Source organism: Nerophis lumbriciformis, linkage group LG09 (genome assembly GCF_033978685.3).
Source record: "Nerophis lumbriciformis linkage group LG09, RoL_Nlum_v2.1, whole genome shotgun sequence".
NCBI classification, from domain to species: domain Eukaryota; kingdom Metazoa; phylum Chordata; class Actinopteri; order Syngnathiformes; family Syngnathidae; genus Nerophis; species Nerophis lumbriciformis.
Genome location: NC_084556.2, coordinates 18,282,501 through 18,303,937, shown reverse-complemented (window position 1 = coordinate 18,303,937; position 21,437 = coordinate 18,282,501). Strand labels below are relative to the sequence as shown.

At 38.6% G+C, this 21,437-nt stretch overlaps 2 protein-coding genes across 3 annotated transcripts in view; one reads left to right on the top strand and one right to left on the bottom strand.

The window, feature by feature from the left end:
* Positions 1–865: 865 nt before the first annotated feature.
* On the top strand, positions 866–18,381 carry LOC133607621 (bromodomain-containing protein 8-like). 2 transcript variants are annotated; one of them, XM_061962430.2, is made up of 21 exons: positions 866–1,172; positions 1,242–1,292; positions 1,600–1,696; positions 7,053–7,122; positions 7,218–7,267; positions 7,361–7,483; positions 9,650–9,730; positions 9,809–9,873; positions 9,950–10,092; positions 11,385–11,567; positions 12,073–12,163; positions 12,286–12,420; positions 12,514–12,674; positions 13,989–14,427; positions 14,666–14,709; positions 14,778–15,061; positions 15,136–15,228; positions 16,078–16,146; positions 16,339–16,621; positions 16,826–16,870; positions 17,505–18,381. In XM_061962430.2, exons 2-21 carry the CDS (start codon positions 1,274–1,276, stop codon positions 17,562–17,564), a joined length of 2,535 nt encoding a protein of 844 aa, XP_061818414.1. In that variant the 5' UTR covers positions 866–1,172; positions 1,242–1,273; the 3' UTR covers positions 17,565–18,381. The 2 variants fall into 2 exon arrangements, with proteins under 2 accessions (XP_061818414.1, XP_061818416.1); XM_061962432.2 differs by lacking the exons at positions 866–1,172; positions 1,242–1,292; positions 1,600–1,696; positions 7,053–7,122; positions 7,218–7,267 and having other exon boundaries at positions 9,954–10,092.
* Positions 18,382–19,001: 620 nt separating this feature from the next.
* The window catches only part of dnajc18 (DnaJ (Hsp40) homolog, subfamily C, member 18), a 14,905-nt gene continuing 12,469 nt past the window's right edge, over positions 19,002–21,437 (bottom strand). Inside the window, exon 8 of the mRNA XM_061962433.2 lies at positions 19,002–20,375. Coding sequence (XP_061818417.1) covers positions 20,248–20,375 — 128 coding nt within the window. The 3' untranslated portion in view covers positions 19,002–20,247. The remainder of the gene's footprint in view (positions 20,376–21,437) is intronic.

Below are 21,437 nucleotides of genomic sequence, written 5' to 3'. Positions count from 1 at the left end.
ATGATACTGTACTTGGAGGACAAAGATTTTAGGTGTAGAATTTTTTTTTAAATCACTTTATTAAAAAAAAAAAAAAAATATATATATATATATAATATATATATATATATATATATATATATATATATATATATATATATGTATATATCCATTTTCTACCACTTATTCCCTTCGGGGTCGCGGGGGGCGCTGGAGCCTATCTCAGCTAGAATCGGGCGGAAGGCGGGTTACACCCTGGACAAGTCGCCATCTCATATCGCAGGGCCAACACACACATATATATATATATATATATATATAAATATTTATATATATATATATATATATATATATATATATATATATATACATATTTATATATATATATATATATATATATATATATATATATATATATATATATATATATATATATATATATATCAACAAAATAATACATATATGTATTTTTACAAAAAATTGTTGGAACAAAAAGGAAGTTAATAGGTAAAGAAAAGAAAAAAATAAATACTGGCTCTCTCATTCAAATCCTTTGTTTACTTTTGCCCTGGAGTAAAAATAACAGTATTAACAATGTCAAGGTATGTACATAACCACAAACACTCAGATATTGGAGAAAACAAAGAAAGAAGAGAACTAAAATTATCCTGCGAATCACAATCGTATCCAATATTGATACTATCGATATTTAAATCGATCCACCCACTACAGTATTTCCATTCACTGATTATGTAAAGTGGCGCGCCATAATCATTGTTTAGTTACTTAGTCACAACGACGATATGGGTATAAGTTATCAGCGCCATGTTTATCGCTGTCACGCTAATAAAAGAAGCATCTTTATTGGTCGGTGAAAGTGAGCTAGCATAGCATTAGGCACCAGCAGTAGTGCGCAGCATGTAGCTAGCTAGTTCTTATTGATGACCGCTCATGGTCACTCCTACTAGTCTTCGTTGCTGCTCATGGCAGTTTGACTGTAACATGGACGGCGTCGTCAGGGGTTAAAACAAAAAAATCAACAACAACCAAAAACCTCCACGACGCGAGGCAAATGAGGCGTATTTTGAGTTGATATTCGAAGTTAGCTCAAAGGCACAATACAATGATGGGGCGCGCGAGCTAACGTCAAAGAGGTGGACATCGTCAGTGTTGCACATTTTCTAAAACAAAAGGTAAAGTCAACGCATGTGTTCTGTCAATATGATATGACTGCTCATGTTAACCGGTGGGTTTGCATCCAGCAGGATGTGCGGAGTGTCGGGATGACAGGAAGATGGCAAACGGCGTTGGGAGTGAGTAATGTCGGCGCACTGACGTGATGTTGTCACTTGCTGGCTGCTAGCGGACAACTTGCACCGCAGCACAACCTGCAAGTCTCAAAGGCTGACACCTCTTTTTTTTTTTTATAAACATGCCTGTGACTCCGTGCGTGAGTGTGCGCGTGGGCATGTGCGTGTGTGTACAGCTCTCAGCACTCCTATGAGTGCAAAGATTGCAGGTTGAGTTAGCATGCAAGAAAGATTAGGAATGCAAGGCCTAAAGAATGGCACCACTTTTTATGTCTATCATTAGCTTATTGTTTTGTCTTCTCATTTGCAGAACACAAGCTGCTTGTCATAGGACCAACAGAACCATGGTCTGTCAGGGAGAAGCTGTGTTTGGCCACATCTGTCATGAAGAGCGGAGACCAAAACTGGTATTTTTCCTTGTTGTACTTAAACCCTGCAGCCATGATTGCATTCAACATTATACGTTGTCAGTTATTATCACTTCTTGATTTAAGTTATGCATGCAGTTACTGACAGCTGTGAGAAGTTGCCCCCCCCCTCCACCTTGTCAAAACATCCCCAAACCAGCCCCAATCGTTTGTGCTAGTTTGTGCTGCAAACATTTTTGATCCAACAATTACAGTCTTTATAGTACTAACACTTGTTAATAACTTAAAAACTATAATAAACGTTCATTAATATTTAAAAAATATAATTGTTAGACACAAGCACCAAGAACAGACCAGCACAACCGATTTGGACAAGTTTCGGGAGTTTTTGACATAGTTGGGGGCTATTAATGACTAATAACATGTTAATTACATTTGAATAACGAAAGCATAAAACATTCATGACTTTAACGATAATAGTTAGTGGCAAAAAATACAGCACAAACATATGGGACACGGTTGGGGTGATTTGGACAAATGGTGGGGCTGAATGACATCACGAGTCAGAAAATGTGTTTTAGAATAACTTACAAACCGTAACGGCCCAAAAAATGTTGGCAGCACAAACATAGCACAAACTATTGAGACACGTTTGGGGAGATTTTGACAGGGTGGGGTGGGGCAACTTCACACAGGTACAAGACACATACTCTCCATAATATGTAGCTCACTAGAAGCTGGGATGTAGACAGTATATATATATATATATATATATATATATATATATATATATATATATATATATATATATATGCATATACAGGTAAAAGCCAGTAAATTAGAATATTTTGAAAAACTTGATTTATTTCAGTAATTGCATTCAAAAGGTGTAACTTGTACATTATATTTATTCATTGCACACAGACTGATGCATTCAAATGTTTATTTCATTTAATTTTGATGATTTGAAGTGGCAACAAATGAAAATCCAAAATTCCGTGTGTCACAAAATTAGAATATTACTTAAGGCTAATACAAAAAAGGGATTTTTAGAAATGTTGGCCAACTGAAAAGTATGAAAATGAAAAATATGAGCATGTACAATACTCAATACTTGGTTGGAGCTCCTTTTGCCTCAATTACTGCGTTAATGCGGCGTGGCATGGAGTCGATGAGTTTCTGGCACTGCTCAGGTGTTATGAGAGCCCAGGTTGCTCTGATAGTGGCCTTCAACTCTTCTGCGTTTTTGGGTCTGGCATTCTGCATCTTCCTTTTCACAATACCCCACAGATTTTCTATGGGGCTAAGGTCAGGGGAGTAGGCGGGCCAATTTAGAACAGAAATACCATGGTCTGTAAACCAGGCACGGGTAGATTTTGCGCTGTGTGCAGGCGCCAAGTCCTGTTGGAACTTGAAATCTCCATCTCCATAGAGCAGGTCAGCAGCAGGAAGCATGAAGTGCTCTAAAACTTGCTTTTAGACGGCTGCGTTGACCCTGGATCTCAGGAAACAGAGTGGACCGACACCAGCAGATGACATGGCACCCCAAACCATCACTGATGGTGGAAACTTTACACTAGACTTCAGGCAACGTGGATCCTGTGCCTCTCCTGTCTTCCTCCAGACTCTGGGACCTCGATTTCCAAAGGAAATGCAAAATTTGCATGGTTGGGTGATGGTTTGGGGTGCCATGTCATCTGCTGGTGTCGGTCCACTCTGTTTCCTGAGATCCAGGGTCAACGCAGCCGTCTACCAGCAAGTTTTAGAGCACTTCATGCTTCCTGCTGCTGACCTGCTCTATGGAGATGGAGATTTCAAGTTCCAACAGGACTTGGCGCCTGCACACAGCGCAAAATCTACCCGTGCCTGGTTTACGGACCATGGTATTTCTGTTCTAAATTGGCCCGCCAACTCCCCTGACCTTAGCCCCATAGAAAATCTGTGGGGTATTGTGAAAAGGAAGATGCAGAATGCCAGACCCAAAAACGCAGAAGAGTTGAAGGCCACTATCAGAGCAACCTGGGCTCTCATAACACCTGAGCAGTGCCAGAAACTCATCGACTCCATGCCACACCGCATTAACGCAGTAATTGAGGCAAAAGGAGCTCCAACCAAGTATTGAGTATTGTACATGCTTATATTTTTAATTTTCATACTTTTCAGTTGGCCAACATTTCTAAAAATCCCTTTTTTGTATTAGCCTTAAGTAATATTCTAATTTTGTGACACACGGAATTTTGGATTTTCATTTGTTGCCACTTCAAATCATCAAAATTAAATGAAATAAACATTTGAATGCATCAGTCTGTGTGCAATGAATAAATATAATGTACAAGTTACACCTTTTGAATGCAATTACTGAAATAAATCAAGTTTTTCAAAATATTCTAATTTACTGGCTTTTACCTGTATGTATATATATATATACATATATATATATATATATATATGTGTGTATATAAATATATATATGTGTGTGTGTATATATATATATATATATGTGTGTGTGTATTTATATGTAAGTACATCAAATGTGTATATACATACATGTGTGTACATACTGTATATATATATATATATATACTGTATATATATATATATATGTGTGTGTGTGTATATATATATATGTATATTTATATGTATGTATGTACATCAAATGTCTATATACATATATACCAGTGTGTACATACTGTATGTATATATATATATATATATATATATATATATATATGCGTACATACTGTATACCGGTATATGCAGGTGTGTATATATACTGTATATATTTTGATATATATTTATAAATATATACTACAAATATAGGGCAGCATGGTGGCACAGGGGTTAGTAGTTTTTTCTGTGTGGAGTTTGCATGTCCTCCCTGTGACTGCATGGGTTCCCTCCGGGTACTCCGACTTCCTCCCACTTCCAAAGAGATGCACCTGGGGATAGGTTGATTGGCAACACTAAATTGACCCTAGTGTGTGAATGTTGAATCTGTTTTGGCCCTGCAATGAGGTGGCGACTTGTCCAGGGTGTACCCCGCCTTCCGCCCGATTGTAGCTGAGATAGGCTCCTGCGCACCCCGCGACCCCAAAGGGAATAAGCAGTAGAAAATGGATGGATATTAAATAAATATATATATATATATATATATATATACACATATATATATATATCATCATCATCATCATAGGCATCCGTCCGTCAGTAGTGACGATGGGTTGCGCCTGGGGGAGTTCTTTCTCCCACTGTCGTAGCTGGCGAGCTTAGGATTGCCAGCATCCGTGTTGTTTCCTCCCTTTAGGGGAGAGGCTGGAGTGAGCTCTCCGTGGCGCATGCCTGGGCAGAAAAACATGGGGATCCTGGGTTTCCCAGTCATCAAGATCCCCCTCTCGGCCGTGTCGATGTGGCCCAGAGGAAAGCAAGGCAATACGTCTGGCATTGGCTTAGCTGCAGGATCTGCCGGCAGGGGGTCAGCAATGACACCCAGCCGCCTCAGGGGCTCCACTCCTGATTTTCTGTCTGGGTTTACTCCCATAGCCTTTCCTTTTCCCAAAGGTACCACAAGGCAGCGGGTGGGGGGGAAGGGGAGATGACGACTATTTGACCCATAGGTGGGGCAGTGCTTGACGGATGCCAGAGCGTGTCCACACACCGGTGGGCCTGCACACCTCGCCTCTGGGGCCCACTGCTGCTCTGAGATCCCCTACAGTTTAGCCTGAGACCGCGAGGTCCCAGTTACCGTGTGTGGCCGCGAGGAGGCACTGTAGGAGTCTTGGTGGTGGAGAGGCTGTGTACCGGCAAGAGGAGGCTTACGCACTCGGCTCCTCTTTTCACCCACCGTAAGGAGGGCTAGCCGGGGGCAGTAGCTGAAAGCAGACAGTAGCAGGCAGAAGCAGCATGCAACATGCGCTAACTACAAGCACTTCTACGCAGTGCTACTGCACTGACGCATCACACACACCCTGTTTTTACAAACACACACACACACGTACATATATATATATATATATATATATATATATATATATATATATATATATATATATATATATATATATATATATATGTGTGTATATATATATATATATATATATATATATATATGTATATATATATGTATGTGTGTAAAGAAAAAAAAATGTATATAGTATATCATTGTGCATCTCAATACATTTTGAGATTTATATTTTGCATCTGATGCATCTGTGTATTAGTTTTACAGCTACGTTGACACTAAAACCGTATAATTACAAGAAAAAGTAGTCATGATGTCAGCAGAATAATGGAATTATTTTTTACTAGAAAAAACAAAAAATATTTTTAGAATTCATTCTTTTTTTCCCTTGAGAAAATTGACGTAAAATATATGATAATAAAATTGTATGTATTTATGCAAAAACTAAAATATAGGGAGTCATTTTAAAATGTGACCTTGTAAGACGAGCGAGAAGACAAACAATTGCGCTATGATTAGTAATAAGTTGTAATATTATGAGAAAAACTAATATTAAAACAAAAGGAAGGACATCCAGGGTAAAAACTAAGCCAATATCATCCATGCAATGAACTTACTGTCGCGACCCCTGTGTGGGAAAAGCTGAAACAAAAAACAAAACAAAATAGAAAAACAAACAGCGCAGACCTCCACCAGGTCTTATCTACTATTAGTAAAAAAAAAAACTTTTCAGATAGTGATCCGGTTCAGCCCCAAAATGTAATTAATTGTACTTTATCCATCGTCTTGATAGTCATCCACTGTCTTTGTCTCGGTGGGTGGGGGCGGGACCATTAGAATACACACACAAAAAAGTTGAGACTAGTAACGTAAACGTAATGTAACGTAGATGTGTTACAAATCAGCCCCAAAATGCAATAACTTGTTCCTTATCCCCTTTCTGACACAACCTTACATAACCTTCTGATATAGGTAATATCAAGAGGAAACATTTGGGGGGGAAAAATCATAATGTTACAGCAATAAATGTGTACTATTCCCAGAAAAAATGGTAATCTTGCGAGAAATAAGTCTAATATGATTTTTTTGTAATTAAATTATTAGAACGAGCGGAGCTGTTAAATTATGGGAATAACCTTTCAAGAAAAAAACAGTTGCATTGTCATGAGAAAAAAATCTTAAAATTGCTGTTTTTTAACATACTAATACTAATAATTCTAATAAGTAGTATGAGAAAAAACAATAGATTTGTAATTACTGTAAAAAAACCTGTAATCTTACAAGAATTAAGTCTATTATAATTTTTGTGTAATTAAGTCATTTTAACGAGTGAATGTCAAAGAGATCGGCATCAATATAACACATTTTGAGGTTTCATAATAAGTCAAAATGTCATTGGAATTTTAATTTCAATATCAACACGTTTTAACTTTGCAGGGTCTCTGTCAGCCGAGCCATCAAACCATTTACAGAATCTGGGCGACCACCCGACTGGTTCTCGCAAAAGGCAAGAACTAAAATATTGTCCATTACAAAAAACAAATGTATCATCTTTTGCACCATTTTTGTACTTTATAATTGACTCAACTCTCTTGTTCCCAGCACTGTGCCTCCAAATACTCTGAGCTACTGGAAAACACTGACGCCCCAAAGTGAGTGAAGTTAAAACAAGCAAAGGCTTAAACTGTTTGATGCCCGCATCGGAACTATTTCCCTACACAACAAGGCTTCCGTGTCATTTGCAGGAGGAAGCGAGGCGAGAGAGGGGAGGTGGTTGAGACAGTGGGGGACGTGATAGTTCGCAGGCTGACAGCTCAGAGGATTGATGAATTAAAGAAGTTGATCAAGCAAACCCAAGAGGAACACAGGTATATGGGCATGGAAATACTGTAGAAAAAAGGTATATGAGCATGGATATACTATGTATGTATGTATAAGGTGTATGAGAATGGGTAATATATATATATATATATATATATATATATATATATATATATATATATATATATATATATATATATATGGTATAAGTGCATGGATATCCTGTATATACAAAGTATATGAGCATGGATATCCTGTGTATACAAGGTATATGAGGATGGGTATATTGTATTTACATAGTATATGAGAATGGGTGTAATGTGTATACATATGGTATTTGAACATGGCTATACTGTGTATTATAAGGTGTGAGCATGGATATACTGTATACAAACCCCGTTTCCATATGAGTTGGGAATTTGTGTTTGATGTAAATATAAACGAATTACAATGTTTTGCAAATCCTTTTCAACCCATATTCAGTTAAATATGCTACAAAGACAACATATTTAATGTTCAAACTGATAAACATTTTTTTGTTGTTGCAAATAATCATTAACTTTAGAATGTTATGCCAGCAACATGTGACAAAGAAGTTGGGAAAGGTGGCAATAAATACTGATAAAGTTGAGGAATGCTCATCAAACACTTATTTGGAACATCCCACAGGTGAACAGGCAAATTAGGAACAGGTGGGTGCCATGATTGGGTATAAAAGTAGATTCCATGAAATGCTCAGTCATTCACAAACAAGGATGGGGCAAGGGTCACCACTTTGTCAACAAATGCGTGAGCAAATTGTTGAACAGTTTAAGAAAAACCTTTCTCAACCAGCTATTGCAAGGAATTTAGGGATTTCACCATCTACAGTCCGTAATATAATCAAAGGGTTCAGAGAATCTGGAGAAATCACTGCACGTAAGCAGCTAAGCCCGTGACCTTCGATCCCTCAGGCTGTACTGCATCAACAAGCGACATCAGTGTGTAAATGATATCACCACATGGGCTCAGGAACACTACAGAAACCCACTGTCAGTAACTACAGTTGGTCGCTACATCTGTAAGTGCAAGTTAAAACTCTCCTATGCAAGGCGAAAACCGTTTATCAACAACACCCAGAAACGCCGTCGGCTTCGCTGGGCCTGAGCTCATCTAAGATGGACTGATACAAAGTGGAAAAGTGTTCTGTGGTCTGATGAGTCCACATTTCAAATTGTTTTTGGAAACTGTGGACGTCGTGTCCTCCGGACCAAAGAGGAAAAGAACCATCCGGATTGTTATAGGCGCAAAGTTGAAAAGCCAGCATCTGTGATGGTATGGGGGTGTATTAGTGCCCAAGACATGGGTAACTTACACATCTGTGAAGGCGCCATTAATGCTGAAAGGTACATACAGGTTTTGGAGAAACATATGTTGCCATCCAAGCAACGTTACCATGGACGCCCCTGCTTATTTCAACAAGACAATGCCAAGCCACGTGTTACATCAACGTGGCTTCATAGTAAAAGAGTGCGGGTACTAGACTGGCCTGCCTGTAGTCCAGACCTGTCTCCCATTGAAAATGTGTGGCGCATTATGAAGCCTAAAATACCACAACGGAGACCCCGGACTGTTGAACAACGTAAGCTGTACATCAAGCAAGAATGGGAAAGAATTCCACCTGAAAAGCTTAAAAAATGTGTCTCCTCAGTTCCCAAACGTTTACTGAGTGTTGTTAAAAGGAAAGGCCATGTAACACAGTGGTGAACATGCCCTTTCCCAACTACTTTGGCACATGTTGCAGCCATGAAATTCTAAGTTAATTATTATTTGCAACAAAAAAATATAAAGTTTATGAGTTTGAACATCAAATATCTTGTCTTTGTAGTGCATTCAACTGAATATGGGTTGAAAAGGATTTGCAAATCATTGTATTCCGTTTATATTTACATCTAACACAATTTCCCAACTCATGGAAACGGGGTTTGTATATAAGGCATATAAACTTAAGTATATACAGTATAAGGCATATGAGCAAGGGCTATACTGTATACAGTATATAAGGTATATGAAAATGGGTATACTATATATATATATATATATATAATATATATATATAATATATATATATATATATATATATATATATATATATATACACATATACATACATACATACAATATACACACTCTGAAGCATTTTACTGCGTTTGTAACATGTTTCCAACCTGCAGGACGCTGAAAAGGGAGTCAGAACTCATTCAAGCTGGTCATCTGGACTCCAAACTGGAAGAATTATGGAAGGAAATTCAGCGGTAATAAATCTTCGGACAAGACGTTTGTTAATGACACATCCCACACCATTAGGTACAAAAGCATATTTTGCGTTTCAGGAAACAGAAGCAGGAAGAAGAAGAAGCAGAGTTGAAAAGGAAAAGCACAGATGCTGCCTATCAGGGTATCAGCTTTTCTTCAAACTGTCTAGTATCTACAATATCTATTCACAATACCTAAGAAAGGGATGTCTCTTTCAGCCAGACAGGTAGCAAAGAACACACCTCGGCGTGTGGCGGGGGCTGTCATGCATTCGCCGTCTGGTTGTAACTCACCTAGCGTGGAGTTTTCATCCTGTGATCCTCTACCGTGTTTGACTGCGGATTTTCCCTGCACAAAAGATGTAAGTGCTTGAGATAACGTGTTGACATCCTTTAAAGCAGTGCTCACCAACCTTCACCAACCAAGATCCCTGGTTTCTGCAGGCTTGTCAAAAAAACAAGCCACACTTTGGACACGTTTGCTTTTATAGCTCTTTGTCAGAGTTGAGTTTAGCTTGTTATTTTCCTGTCTCAAGCAAAGGATAAAGAGTGTTAATGCGGCTGGAACTAATTGATGTTACAACTCTCCGCCTTAGCGCAATTATTGTTTTGGGAAGATGCACATCACGTAACACACATTTGCAGGGCAAGGCTGAACTCGATACTGAAACCACCAAAATGCAACAAAATGCTAAACTGTAGATCTGCGATGCGTACGAGCGTATTCAAGGGTCAAAGTGCGTGCCTGTTGGCAGGTCTGTGTTTATTGTTCTTATTATTTTTGGGGTTTACTTGTAAAGTCCCAAAAATCTACAGGCAAATTGCGATCAATGGGTCGGTGACCCTTAATTTAAAGTATCACAGTTTTTGTATGACTTAGTCCTACCTAGGAATGGGTACCTTTCAAATTTGAACCAATCTGGTACCAATTCCCGGTATGTGGTATATATATATATATATATATATATATATATATATATATATATATATATATATATATATATATATATATATATATATATATATATATATGATTCAACGGTGCCAATTTTTAGTAATTTGTTTTTGATCATGTGGTAATGAATGTTCACTTATTTAATAATAATACAAAAATAATGTATTTAACAGTGAGCTGGTAAGAATAACTGCTGTCTAGTTGTTATATCTTGCTTTCTTACACTTCTGAGTCTCATTTGCAAGTATGCATTCATTTCATATTGTTCTAGATGTGTTGCCATTGTGCAGGAAGTAGTCTATTGGTATTAAGTTGAATGTGCCTGTTTTGTCTTTTGTTAAGCTTTACAAAGTGTTCATACTGCAAGTATTGTACTTATTACACACCAGCTGTTTGATTATAATGTGCATCTTACAGTAGTTGTAGTTTTGATTACCATATTTGGAGGCGATGAAATCTGCATGTAAAATTGCTAAGTAAATTAGCATCGAGCTAGCGCATTTTGAAAAGTGGTGCCTTACTTTTGAGTGGTCCCTATAAGGCATAGAAAATTGTAGCATTTACTTTCAAAATATGGCACCGTTTGAGTTTACGTGATTCAGTACCCGGTAGTAAACACAGAATTTGGTCTGGACTTTTTTGGTGCGCATCCCTTTGTCTTACCAGACACTCATTTGTTTCTGTCCTTTTTGTCTTTAGGCTTCAGGATCCTCCAGGTTGTTGTCATTTGCAGACTCTTCTGGCTCCTGTAACGAGAACCCCTCCTTTGTGGATGACCCCACTCAAAGGAAGCTCTTGGCCCAGCGGGGCACTCCGCCTCCTTCGCCACTGCTCTCTGAACTACTGAAGAAAGGCAACATCTTGGCAACAACGTCCAGACTGGTAAGCTGAGGGAGGAAAATGTTCAAATACATTACAGTGGTACCTTGGTTTTCGTACAATTACATTTTCTACAAACTAGTCCGTTGGCCCGCGTATCATTCTGCGGAATTATGCGGCCACACTTTGATAAAAAGGATGAAAAACGCTGTTGAATTCAAAATCCACGTGACTCTCCTCTGCCCGACTCTTCCGCTCATTGCCATCAAGAGTAATCAATAAAGATAAAAGTGATGTAAAATGTTCATTTATCCATTTCATTCATCATTTATGTATTGCATTTTTTCTGCATGTCAAATATATTTTATTCTTTATGAAATGTGTTTTGTGTTAATATTTTTGGGTGTCTAGAGCAGATTCGTTTGTTTTACATGATTTTAATTTCAAAAATTGCTCTCGTTTTTGTACGATTCAGTCTTCGTCCGACTTTTTGGAAGGAATGATTAACAAAAACCGAGCTACTGCTGCATATTTATGTCATCATTTGTAAAGACAAATGTGTTGACAGACTGGAGAGCGAGACATGTCTACTGGTAATATGACAGCAGCACATGACTTGCCGCTGACTCTGCCCTGTCAACCCTTCTCTCCTGCATCAGGTACAAATACACTCACCGGATACTTAAAAAACTGCATTCATATTGATTATGACTCTGTGTATATAATCCAACACAAGTTCCCTTCCATTATTGCGATGAGGATGTTGTTACCTTCATGCCAGGTGCTCCCATGTTGTCTCGTCTCCTGGAGACGGGTCCCAACCAATTCTCGGCCCAGTTAGGCTTCATGGTCAGCACTGATTCTACCTGTGGCACCACTACGGCCCCTGTGAAGACTGTTGCCTCAGCATGTTCAGGTCTCACCCTTTACTTTGACACTTCAGACCGTCTGTTCCTCCAAAACAGGTGTTTTTCAATGATAGAATATTGGCGGTGTCAATCACGTGCAGATGTGGATGTGATGGTGCCCTCTGCGTCCCTTGTGCGCCAGCATCCGACTCCAGGTGTTAAAATATCAGAGTTGAGCGAGGAGGATGTGACAGTTTCCTACATGGGAGATGAACTAGACCTGAAGACAGTGGGGGACATCATCGCCATCATTGAGGACAAGGTGCTAAAAAATGACAAGCCGTGCATACACTGGAAATGCTTAATATTGGCTTTTCTTATACCAATATACCGATTCTGTCCAGCCCTTCATTTCTGATACATGCAGCAAGTCAGGGCACATTTAGTGTATTGAATGAACACATCATGCTATCCCAGTTTGTGCAAAATAAGACAAATATTGTAGGGTATAAATAAGGAGAAATATTTATTTTCAACATTTTGTCTCAACAAAATAATCATTAAAAATAACGATCTCTCAACAAGTAAGACAAGTTAGTCTTCTGAACAAATTCACAAATAAGAACCCACTTTAAAAAAAGGGGAGAAAATAATTAGTTTGTGGTATCTGTAAAAAAAACAAAACCAATGCAAAATATGAATCACCGGACTAAAACCACCAGACCGCCGGCCATTTTTCATCATTATTTTGCTGCAAAAATGCCATGTATGACTCAAACTGATCCTTTCTTTGATATTAAATTAGAACTTCAGTATTGAAGAGGCCTCACTCCCCCCTTGCACAACCAGCGATTGATACATTGCATATTTACAATTCGCAGGCGAAACTCAAATATACATCCAGATCGCGGACATACTAGCTAGCAAGCTTGTTGCTCTGTGAGGTCATCAGTCGCATGACAAAATCCAGGCGATATATGAAACCTAATTATACCAATATATCGGATATTTATTCCAAATACGGCTGCAACAATTAATTGATTACACCGATTCATTTGATTAGAAAAAAGAATCGATTTGTCTTTTGTTGTTTCTATAATTTCTTTAATGAGTAAAATAAGTAGCCATTGTATTGCTCCAGTGCACACGAGAGCAGTGCGCTTATTATTGATCTAGTTTGCGCTGCTGGTGATGTGGCCTGTGTGTGTGTGGTAAGAGGGGCAGGAGCTTTATCATACTGTACTTTATCGGAGTATTTTTGTTTAGTTTGGTTATTTATTATCTAATACCTGGTTCATGTTCATCTTTAAAAAAACTTTTAAACTTGTTTTGATGTCATATAGTGTTGGTCCTGTTGGAAAAGTTCAATTTATGTGCTTTAATAATAAGACAAAGTAAAAGTAATTAGAAAAACCCTTGTTTACTTCAACTATTCTTCCTAAAAGTCTCATTGAGGATAGAAAATGTGTGTTATTAATTTACTCGATTAATCGAACAAAAAACTAGACAGATTGCTTAATTACTAAACAATGGAAAATCTGTAGCCCTAATGCCAATATCGCATTTCTAGTACACAGAGTATATTTCTACAGAGTTGAGGTAATTAGTGGTTATAAAAGTATACCTTCTTCTACAGGCTGCAGATGCTTTAGATGCGGCCGCAGTAGAGGCTGCTCTCTTCCTGTGCGAAGAGAACGGCCACACACTTCCCGGCGCATGGCAGGCTGAGTCCTTCCACACTCAAGAGGCTCACCGCTCAGGGTCCACGGGTGTCCCGCCGTCCTCATTTCTCTCTAGTCTGACAGGGAAGGCAGAAGACTTGGATGTTGAAAGCCAAACTTCAGCTTCTGTATGCAGCAGGCAGGATAACTGCGAAGCGGCAACCCCGGCGGGACTTAGCAGCATTCTGCCCACATCCTTGACCTCATGCAATTCCAGGGACTTGGCGCGCTGCCAGACCGGAGCACCTGCAAAGCCCGAGGCTATGAGAGATGCAGGAGAGACGGTGCACCATAAAAGCTACATTTCTTTGGAAGAGAAGTGGGCTCAGCAAAGATCTGATAACCCCTGTGAAGGTACACTGAGGGTGTTCAACTACACTGCATCAAACTGAGGGCTGTTTCTTATATTTTGACAGTCAACATAAACATTCGAAATAAGTGTTAATATGATGCTGTGCCCTTCAACAAACAATAATGAAGATTTTAACTTAATACATCTACAAACTGAGGATATTGTTTTTGATACGCGCTTGTATTGGATTTCATTTAAAAGTGCAGGTGTATGTATGTTAAAGAATACATTTATTTGCAGAATCAGCGTTAAAAGACTGCCCAGTGACAGAAAGCCATGAGACGGTAAATAACACATCCACTGTACTGTTGTGCTGGAAGCCATGTTTGATACCCATCCTCCATCTTTGCAGGAGATGGAGGAGAGTAAAATAAGTGTCGCCAGCACAGAAAAAGCCTCAGGGACTAATGTGGATAATGAGGTCAACGGGCCAGAAGATGACGACGACGACGACGATGAGGAAGAAGATGATGGAGACGAGGTGGAGGAGTTCTCGTCAGAGGCTGATGGCGAGATGGAGATGGAGCGTGCAGCCAGCGAGAGTGAGGACGCATGCAGCCTCCACACTGCTTCATCATCGCTGCAGCTGCACGCCATGGCCGACTCCATCCCTAGCAGCCCTGCCTCATCACTATTGTGAGCGAGCACACACGCGCACACGTTCAAAACGGTGGTTCTGTTTCATGACCATAACTGTTTTGTGTTTGTAGCTCCATGTGCAGTGAGGACCTGGAGGCTCTGCAGGCTCACAAAATCTGGAAGAAGGCCATCATGTTGGTTTGGCGGGCAGCAGCCAATCACAGGTCAGAATATTGAAGCCTTATCAAAATCAGAGTAGGCTGTCATGCATGACCTCACCTTGAACTCTGCGTGTATGTCTTTTTTTTTGTGACCAGCCTCGTTGTTGAGGTTAATAAAAGAACAGTAAGTCATCATTCATTTCGCTGGAGGTTTTAGATTTTAATGTTCGGCAAGGGTTAGCTTCTTTTTATACTTGTGTGACAAGAATGTTACTAAATCAGATGCTTTAGGGCACTGTAGTGGCGCGATTTCACTTTACCACTTCATCAATAAATACTAATCTCTTGTTACATTTGTATGACATCGTAATGTTCCTAAAACATCGTATGCAGTTATTTTTTTTATTTTTTGTACTTAAAACATTTCTGCACAGTTGATTTAAACATTTTTACATTTTTTTACTGAAAACATCACTTGCAGTTGATTTTAAAAACATTTATTTTACTTAAAACATTGCCTGCACAGTTGATTTTTAAATGTTTTTTTTAAATGAAAACTTTGCCTGCTCAGTTGATTTAAAAAAACAAAACAATTATTTTATTTCAAACATTGCCTGCACATGACATTTTAAAAATTCAAAACATAGCCTGCAGAGTTAGCATTTAAAAATACAAATATATTTTTTTATGTTTGCGCGGACACCTGGACTAAATGATACAAACTAGTTTCATTCATTCCTATAATATATATATGTATATTTTTTTAAATATGACTGACCAGAATCCTTTAACAGATTGAGAGACATCTTAAGACTCAACTTTTTTCATTATCATTTTTTTAAGGCCAACAGCTTACTTAAGTCAAGTGATTGTTCTATGCCTCACATTTCTTTATATTTCTATCACATGTAGATATGCAAATGTCTTCCTTCAACCGGTGACAGAAGAAATTGCACCAGGATATCATAGCATTGTGCACAGGTAAGTAAGTGCAACTATTATTACTACATTCAAGAGGCACAGTTTAGGTTAGGAACCGTAAATCCTTATCTGGATTTTGTTTCTGTTGTGTTCAAACTGATAGCGACAGTAATTGCACTAATAAATAGAAAAACAATGCACACTGACCTGTCTAGTACTGCTTAGTGTTGGTGAAGTGTTCTGGTTGTACAGGCCCATGGACCTGGCCACCATCAAGAAGAACATCGAGAGCGGTTCCATGCGAACCACGGCTGAGTTCCAGCGGGACATCATGCTGATGTTTCAGAACGCCGTCATGTACAACAGCCTGGATCACGACGTGTACCACATGGCCGTGGAGATGCAGCGAGACGTCCTGGAGCAGATCCAGCAGTTTCTGGCCACCCAGCTCATCATGGAGACCTCAGAGTCCGGTATAAGTGCCAAGAACCTGAGGGGCCGTGAAGGTCTGCGGAGGCAGGACTCCACTGACAAGGTAGTATGCTGGAATTTTTGACATAAGATTAGAATGTGATGTTGTTCTTTAAATTGCAGGCTTTGTCCTAATATTTCGTTTTTGTGTTTTCAATCAGCAGTTAACACTTCAAAATCTCATAAACTCATAGCAACATAATTAAAGCTTAGATAAACTTTGCATTATCTTCAACTCCCAGAGCTGATGTATGTTTGCTTCTTACAGGACGCATTCTCCATGTCCTCTCCTGCTTTTCTGCTATCACTCTTTGTAAGTACCCACCTTCAAAACACACAAATTAAAACTACAAAATAAAATCACTCTCTGGGACACCTCCCCAGTAAAAAGCAATGTTTAACAATTACATGGTCATGCAGTTATATGTGATTGGCTGGTGTGAGACATCCTGAAATTTGGGGCTGTCAAATTTAATACGCATTAATCCATCATCATTTTTATTCAGATTAAACATTTTAACGCAATTAACCCATCTAGAGTGCAGAGTGAATTGAAGTCCCCGAAACGTCTCTGGCAATGCATTGTGGGCAGTTTGCATGTGCAGTTGATCTGGTAGTGACAGGCTGATGGAGGACCATAAACTGCACTTTGGCCTTGTCATGGGAAATTAAGTACAAAAACAGTCGACAAAGTATTATACACACAGAAGCACTTCCAGTGAGTAAAGAGTAACAAAAAAACATTTTTGTTAACGTGAACATGTTAAAAGTGATTAATCACCATGTGAAGTGCAAGTCTCTTTGCTCATGCAAAATTAAACACAATTAAAAATGTATTCTGATTAATTTATCCACTGCAACCTGTGATTAATCTTATTAAACATTTTAATCGTTTGACAGCAACACTTAAAACAGACTAAATTTGCTGTCTTTCTCCGTTTGTGTAGGATGGAGGCACCAGAGGGCGCCGGTGTGCCATTGAAGCTGACCTTAAAATGAAGAAGTGAACAAAAACCTCTGAACAGTGGTAAAAGTGGTACTGTAATACTTCCAAGAAACAAACTGAAAAGATTCCCCCTCTGCGTCATATGTGTGGCGTAATCCTCAATGTGCTCTTCATATTCCGAGCAGCAGCAGACTGATGTGGGGAAGCTCCTATTTTGCAGAAATGGATTACACGTAATCCCAGATTACAAAAGGGGATTCCGAATGAGTTGGTCAAAAGCTTGTGATTGCACATCACTCCAAGCCTTCTCACAGGCCAGTACATCAGGTTCTAGAAATGAACTTAAAAATGTTTCTCCAAGCCTCAAAATCAATTAAACCAGGCACGTCCACATTAGTGGTGGGCTGTGAAAAATGCACTAGAGTGTAATGACAATGATGTGTGTGACAACAAGCGCCAAAGAGTGATTTGCGTAACTTTTTGGTAGTCTGCACTATAAAAATGTTGCAAAGAATGGTAGAGCAAATATTTTTGTTTCCTAATTTTAACAATCTTGAAATTATTTTGAATAATGTATATTTTGTGGTTGTTTTGAGCCAACTAACTATGTTTTAGTGGAACCGTATTGTGGATATTTTCTCTGTTAACTGTGTGTTTTGTGGCTGTGACAATATTGGAATCCATACTTTTAAACAATAAATTTATTTGCTTGTATTCTTTTTTTGATTGTCATTAGGTGCTATAGAGTTAAACTATTGCAACTGAGTATGTTTATTTTAGACAAAAGCAATATCCAGTACTGCACTCGTTCCTTTAGACCAGGGGTTCTTAACCTTTTTTACCTTTGGGGCCCAATTTTTCCACTACAGATGGGCCTGGGTCCCAGTCAAATATTAACCCTGAATTAGTCACCTTACACTGGAATTTGATTGTATTCAATAATTATACCTAACGTACTTGGTGTAACAGGATAAACCGTGTTAAATTATATGAAACCATGTGTTAAAGATTATTATCAAGGCTTATGTCAGGCTGAATACAAAAACAAATACTATTCAAATATACTGCCAAAGGGACTCTTAAAAACTGATGTAAAAAAACATTTATACAATTATGCAGGGTTAAAATATATATAAATATATATTGTAATTATATATATACACATGCGTATATATATATATATATATATACACATATGTATACACACACACACACATTTATACATATGTATGTTTCTTAAATAAACTTTCAATAAAATGTAGGTGCAAATGAAAATACCGCTTCACCACTTTAGTCATAACTTTTGCGCTGAAGAAACTTAACTTCAGATCTGCGGATTATAGTCATTATTGCTGCAAGTGGTGGAAAAGTGTATTACAACTCAGTACCACGGATGCCCTTGTGGACCACAGCTGAGAAACAGAATTTTTTTGGAGGCCCTATGGCTAAGAAACTGATTTTAAATGAGCGATAAAGAAACACAAATCAAACAACCCGCTTTACTTTTTTTAATTTTCTCACTGGAAAATAGTCAAATCTGTCCTATTTTGTGTGAGTAAATCCATGTGATGTTTTATTCTTGATTTAAGAAAGATTTAGAAAAACACTAGCTCGGGTGCATGCAAAAGCAATAAAATAGAACTTTTTATTATGAGATAAAAGTGCTTGAGAACAACTAAAGGTGGCTGTCTTAGTCCGCTGCAACAAATATGTGGTCTCGTGACTAGACAGTTGAAAGTTTTGTGGTTTATAAAAGTACAATCCTTGCTCATCACTTCAGCCTGAGTAGACAGCGAAAAGTCATGTGGCTTTTACACGTCCACTATGTAAGAAGCAATGGAAGCTCTACATTGTGATGGACCGTATGCATGTGACAAAGCAGAGTAATAAACATAGTTCTTTCTATTCTGATACATAATAAATAAAAGTGCACTCCATCGCTTCACAGTACAGAAGCTTGTTGATTTGTTCAAAGAACCGTTATCAAAGTTGAGTTAAATACTTTTTTGGCAAGAACTCTAATGGACTAGGGGTGTGACGATACATATTAAGACTCACAAGAAGGAGGCAAGATTTTAGCATTATTTTACGCAGGGGTGCCGCGTATAGTGGTAGAGTTGGGAGGCTGGGTGTGTGGGGGGCCCCAGAATTCCTAACAGCACCCCTGCTTTTAAGAAAAATCACAAAAATAAATCACAAAATAATACAGGTGCACTTTAAAGTCCTTTTGTAACTTTGCATGCATGACCTGCGAATGAGCTTTAAACTCTTAAACCGGTTTCCTCAAATCAAAGTTAAAATAAATACAATTACAAGTCTCTGACATACCGAGTCTAGCTCTGGTTGCTAGGTCTCGGTTTGTAGTGTCCAAGCACTTAATGCGAAGTTCTAATACTTCTTGCCAAACGGATACTCTTAAAAATAAAAAACAATTGTGACAAGATCTCGTCACATCCCGAGTGTGGACACAAACATAGCTTCATACCATGACCTCTTACAGAGACCAATTCTATATAAAAAACAGGAAAGGGGCAGAGTCTTAGTGCAACACTGACAGTGCTGTGGCCACCAAAGAAGCTGACATGCAACCTTGATTTCCTCCCATCCCGGAGGAGAGAAGGCACATTGTTCCCAACTCTGCTGCACTGGATTCCTTCCAGCGTGTCTTGAGTAGAGAAATGACCTCAAAAAGAATTATAAGAATAATGTACCAGTGTTGTGACTGCCCATACAAAGTGTCCTCTTCACTTGCCGCCTCTCAGACGTCCCACCAGTCTATGCAGCTTGTCACAGTTGTCCAGCCTCATCGACTCTGCCTTCTGCTTTAGACGCTCATCTCGGTACAGCTGCCCCAGGTTGGCCAGGTCCGACTCTGAGCATGAGAAGAACGGGGGGGCGAAGTCTCACATCAAGCAAATATTTATTCAGAAATGTTGAACCGCTTAACCTATTTTGGGTCACAAGTGTGCTGGAGCCTATCCCAGCTGACTTTGGGTAGGGTAAGGCAAGTTTATTTATAGAGCACAATTCGTACACAAAGCAATTCAAATTGATTTACAAAAAACATAATAGGCAAAATTAAAATAATCATAAAATTAATCATAGTTCAAATTCCAATCAAATAGTGTAGATACAATACTTTCAGTTGTCATATTTACAGTTAAAAGTGTTTTCAACCTTGATTTAAACATTTCCAACTTTGAGGCCTGTCTCATTTCTTCTGGAAGATTATTCCAGATTTTAGGAGCAAAAAACTGAATTATGCATCGTTCGGACTCTGGGAACCAGCAGCAGACCCCTCCCTGAGGTTCTCAGAGCTTGAGATGGTTCTAACATGTCAGAGATGTACTTTGGCACAAGACCATGAAGACTTGTACACAAGCAAAGCTGTTTTAATAACTATTCTCGAAGCAACAGGAAGCCAGCGCAGTGACCTAAGCACTGGACTAATATGGTCATGTATATATATGCACGCACGCACACATACATATATATATACATATATATATATATATATATATATATATATATACATACATACATACTTACATACATATATACAATGAAGAAAATAAGTATTTGAACACCCTGCTATTTTGCAAGTTCTGCCACTTAGAAATCATGGAGGGGTCTGAAATTTTCACGGTAGGTGCATGTCCACTGTATGAGAGATAACCTAAAAAGAAAAATCCAGAAATCACAATCTATGATTTTTTAACAATTTATTCATGTGATACAGCTGAAAATAAGTATTTGAACACCTGTCTATCAGCTAAAATTCTGACCCTCAAAGACCTGTTAGTCCGCCTCCACTCCACTGTATTATCCTGAATCAGATGCACATGTGTGAGGTCGTAAGCTGCATAAAGACACCTGTCCACCCCATACAATCAGTAAGACCCAAACATTCAGCATGGCTAAGAGCAAAGAGCTG

What these genes read in the sequence shown, in the direction of transcription:
- LOC133607621 (XM_061962430.2), top strand. An exon ending in TTATGGAAGGAAATTCAGCG is followed by an intron (nt 9,731 to 9,808) that starts GTAATAAATCTT and finishes TTTGCGTTTCAG; the next exon opens with GAAACAGAAGCAGGAAGAAG. An exon ending in TCGCCATCATTGAGGACAAG is followed by an intron (nt 12,675 to 13,988) that starts GTGCTAAAAAAT and finishes CTTCTTCTACAG; the next exon opens with GCTGCAGATGCTTTAGATGC.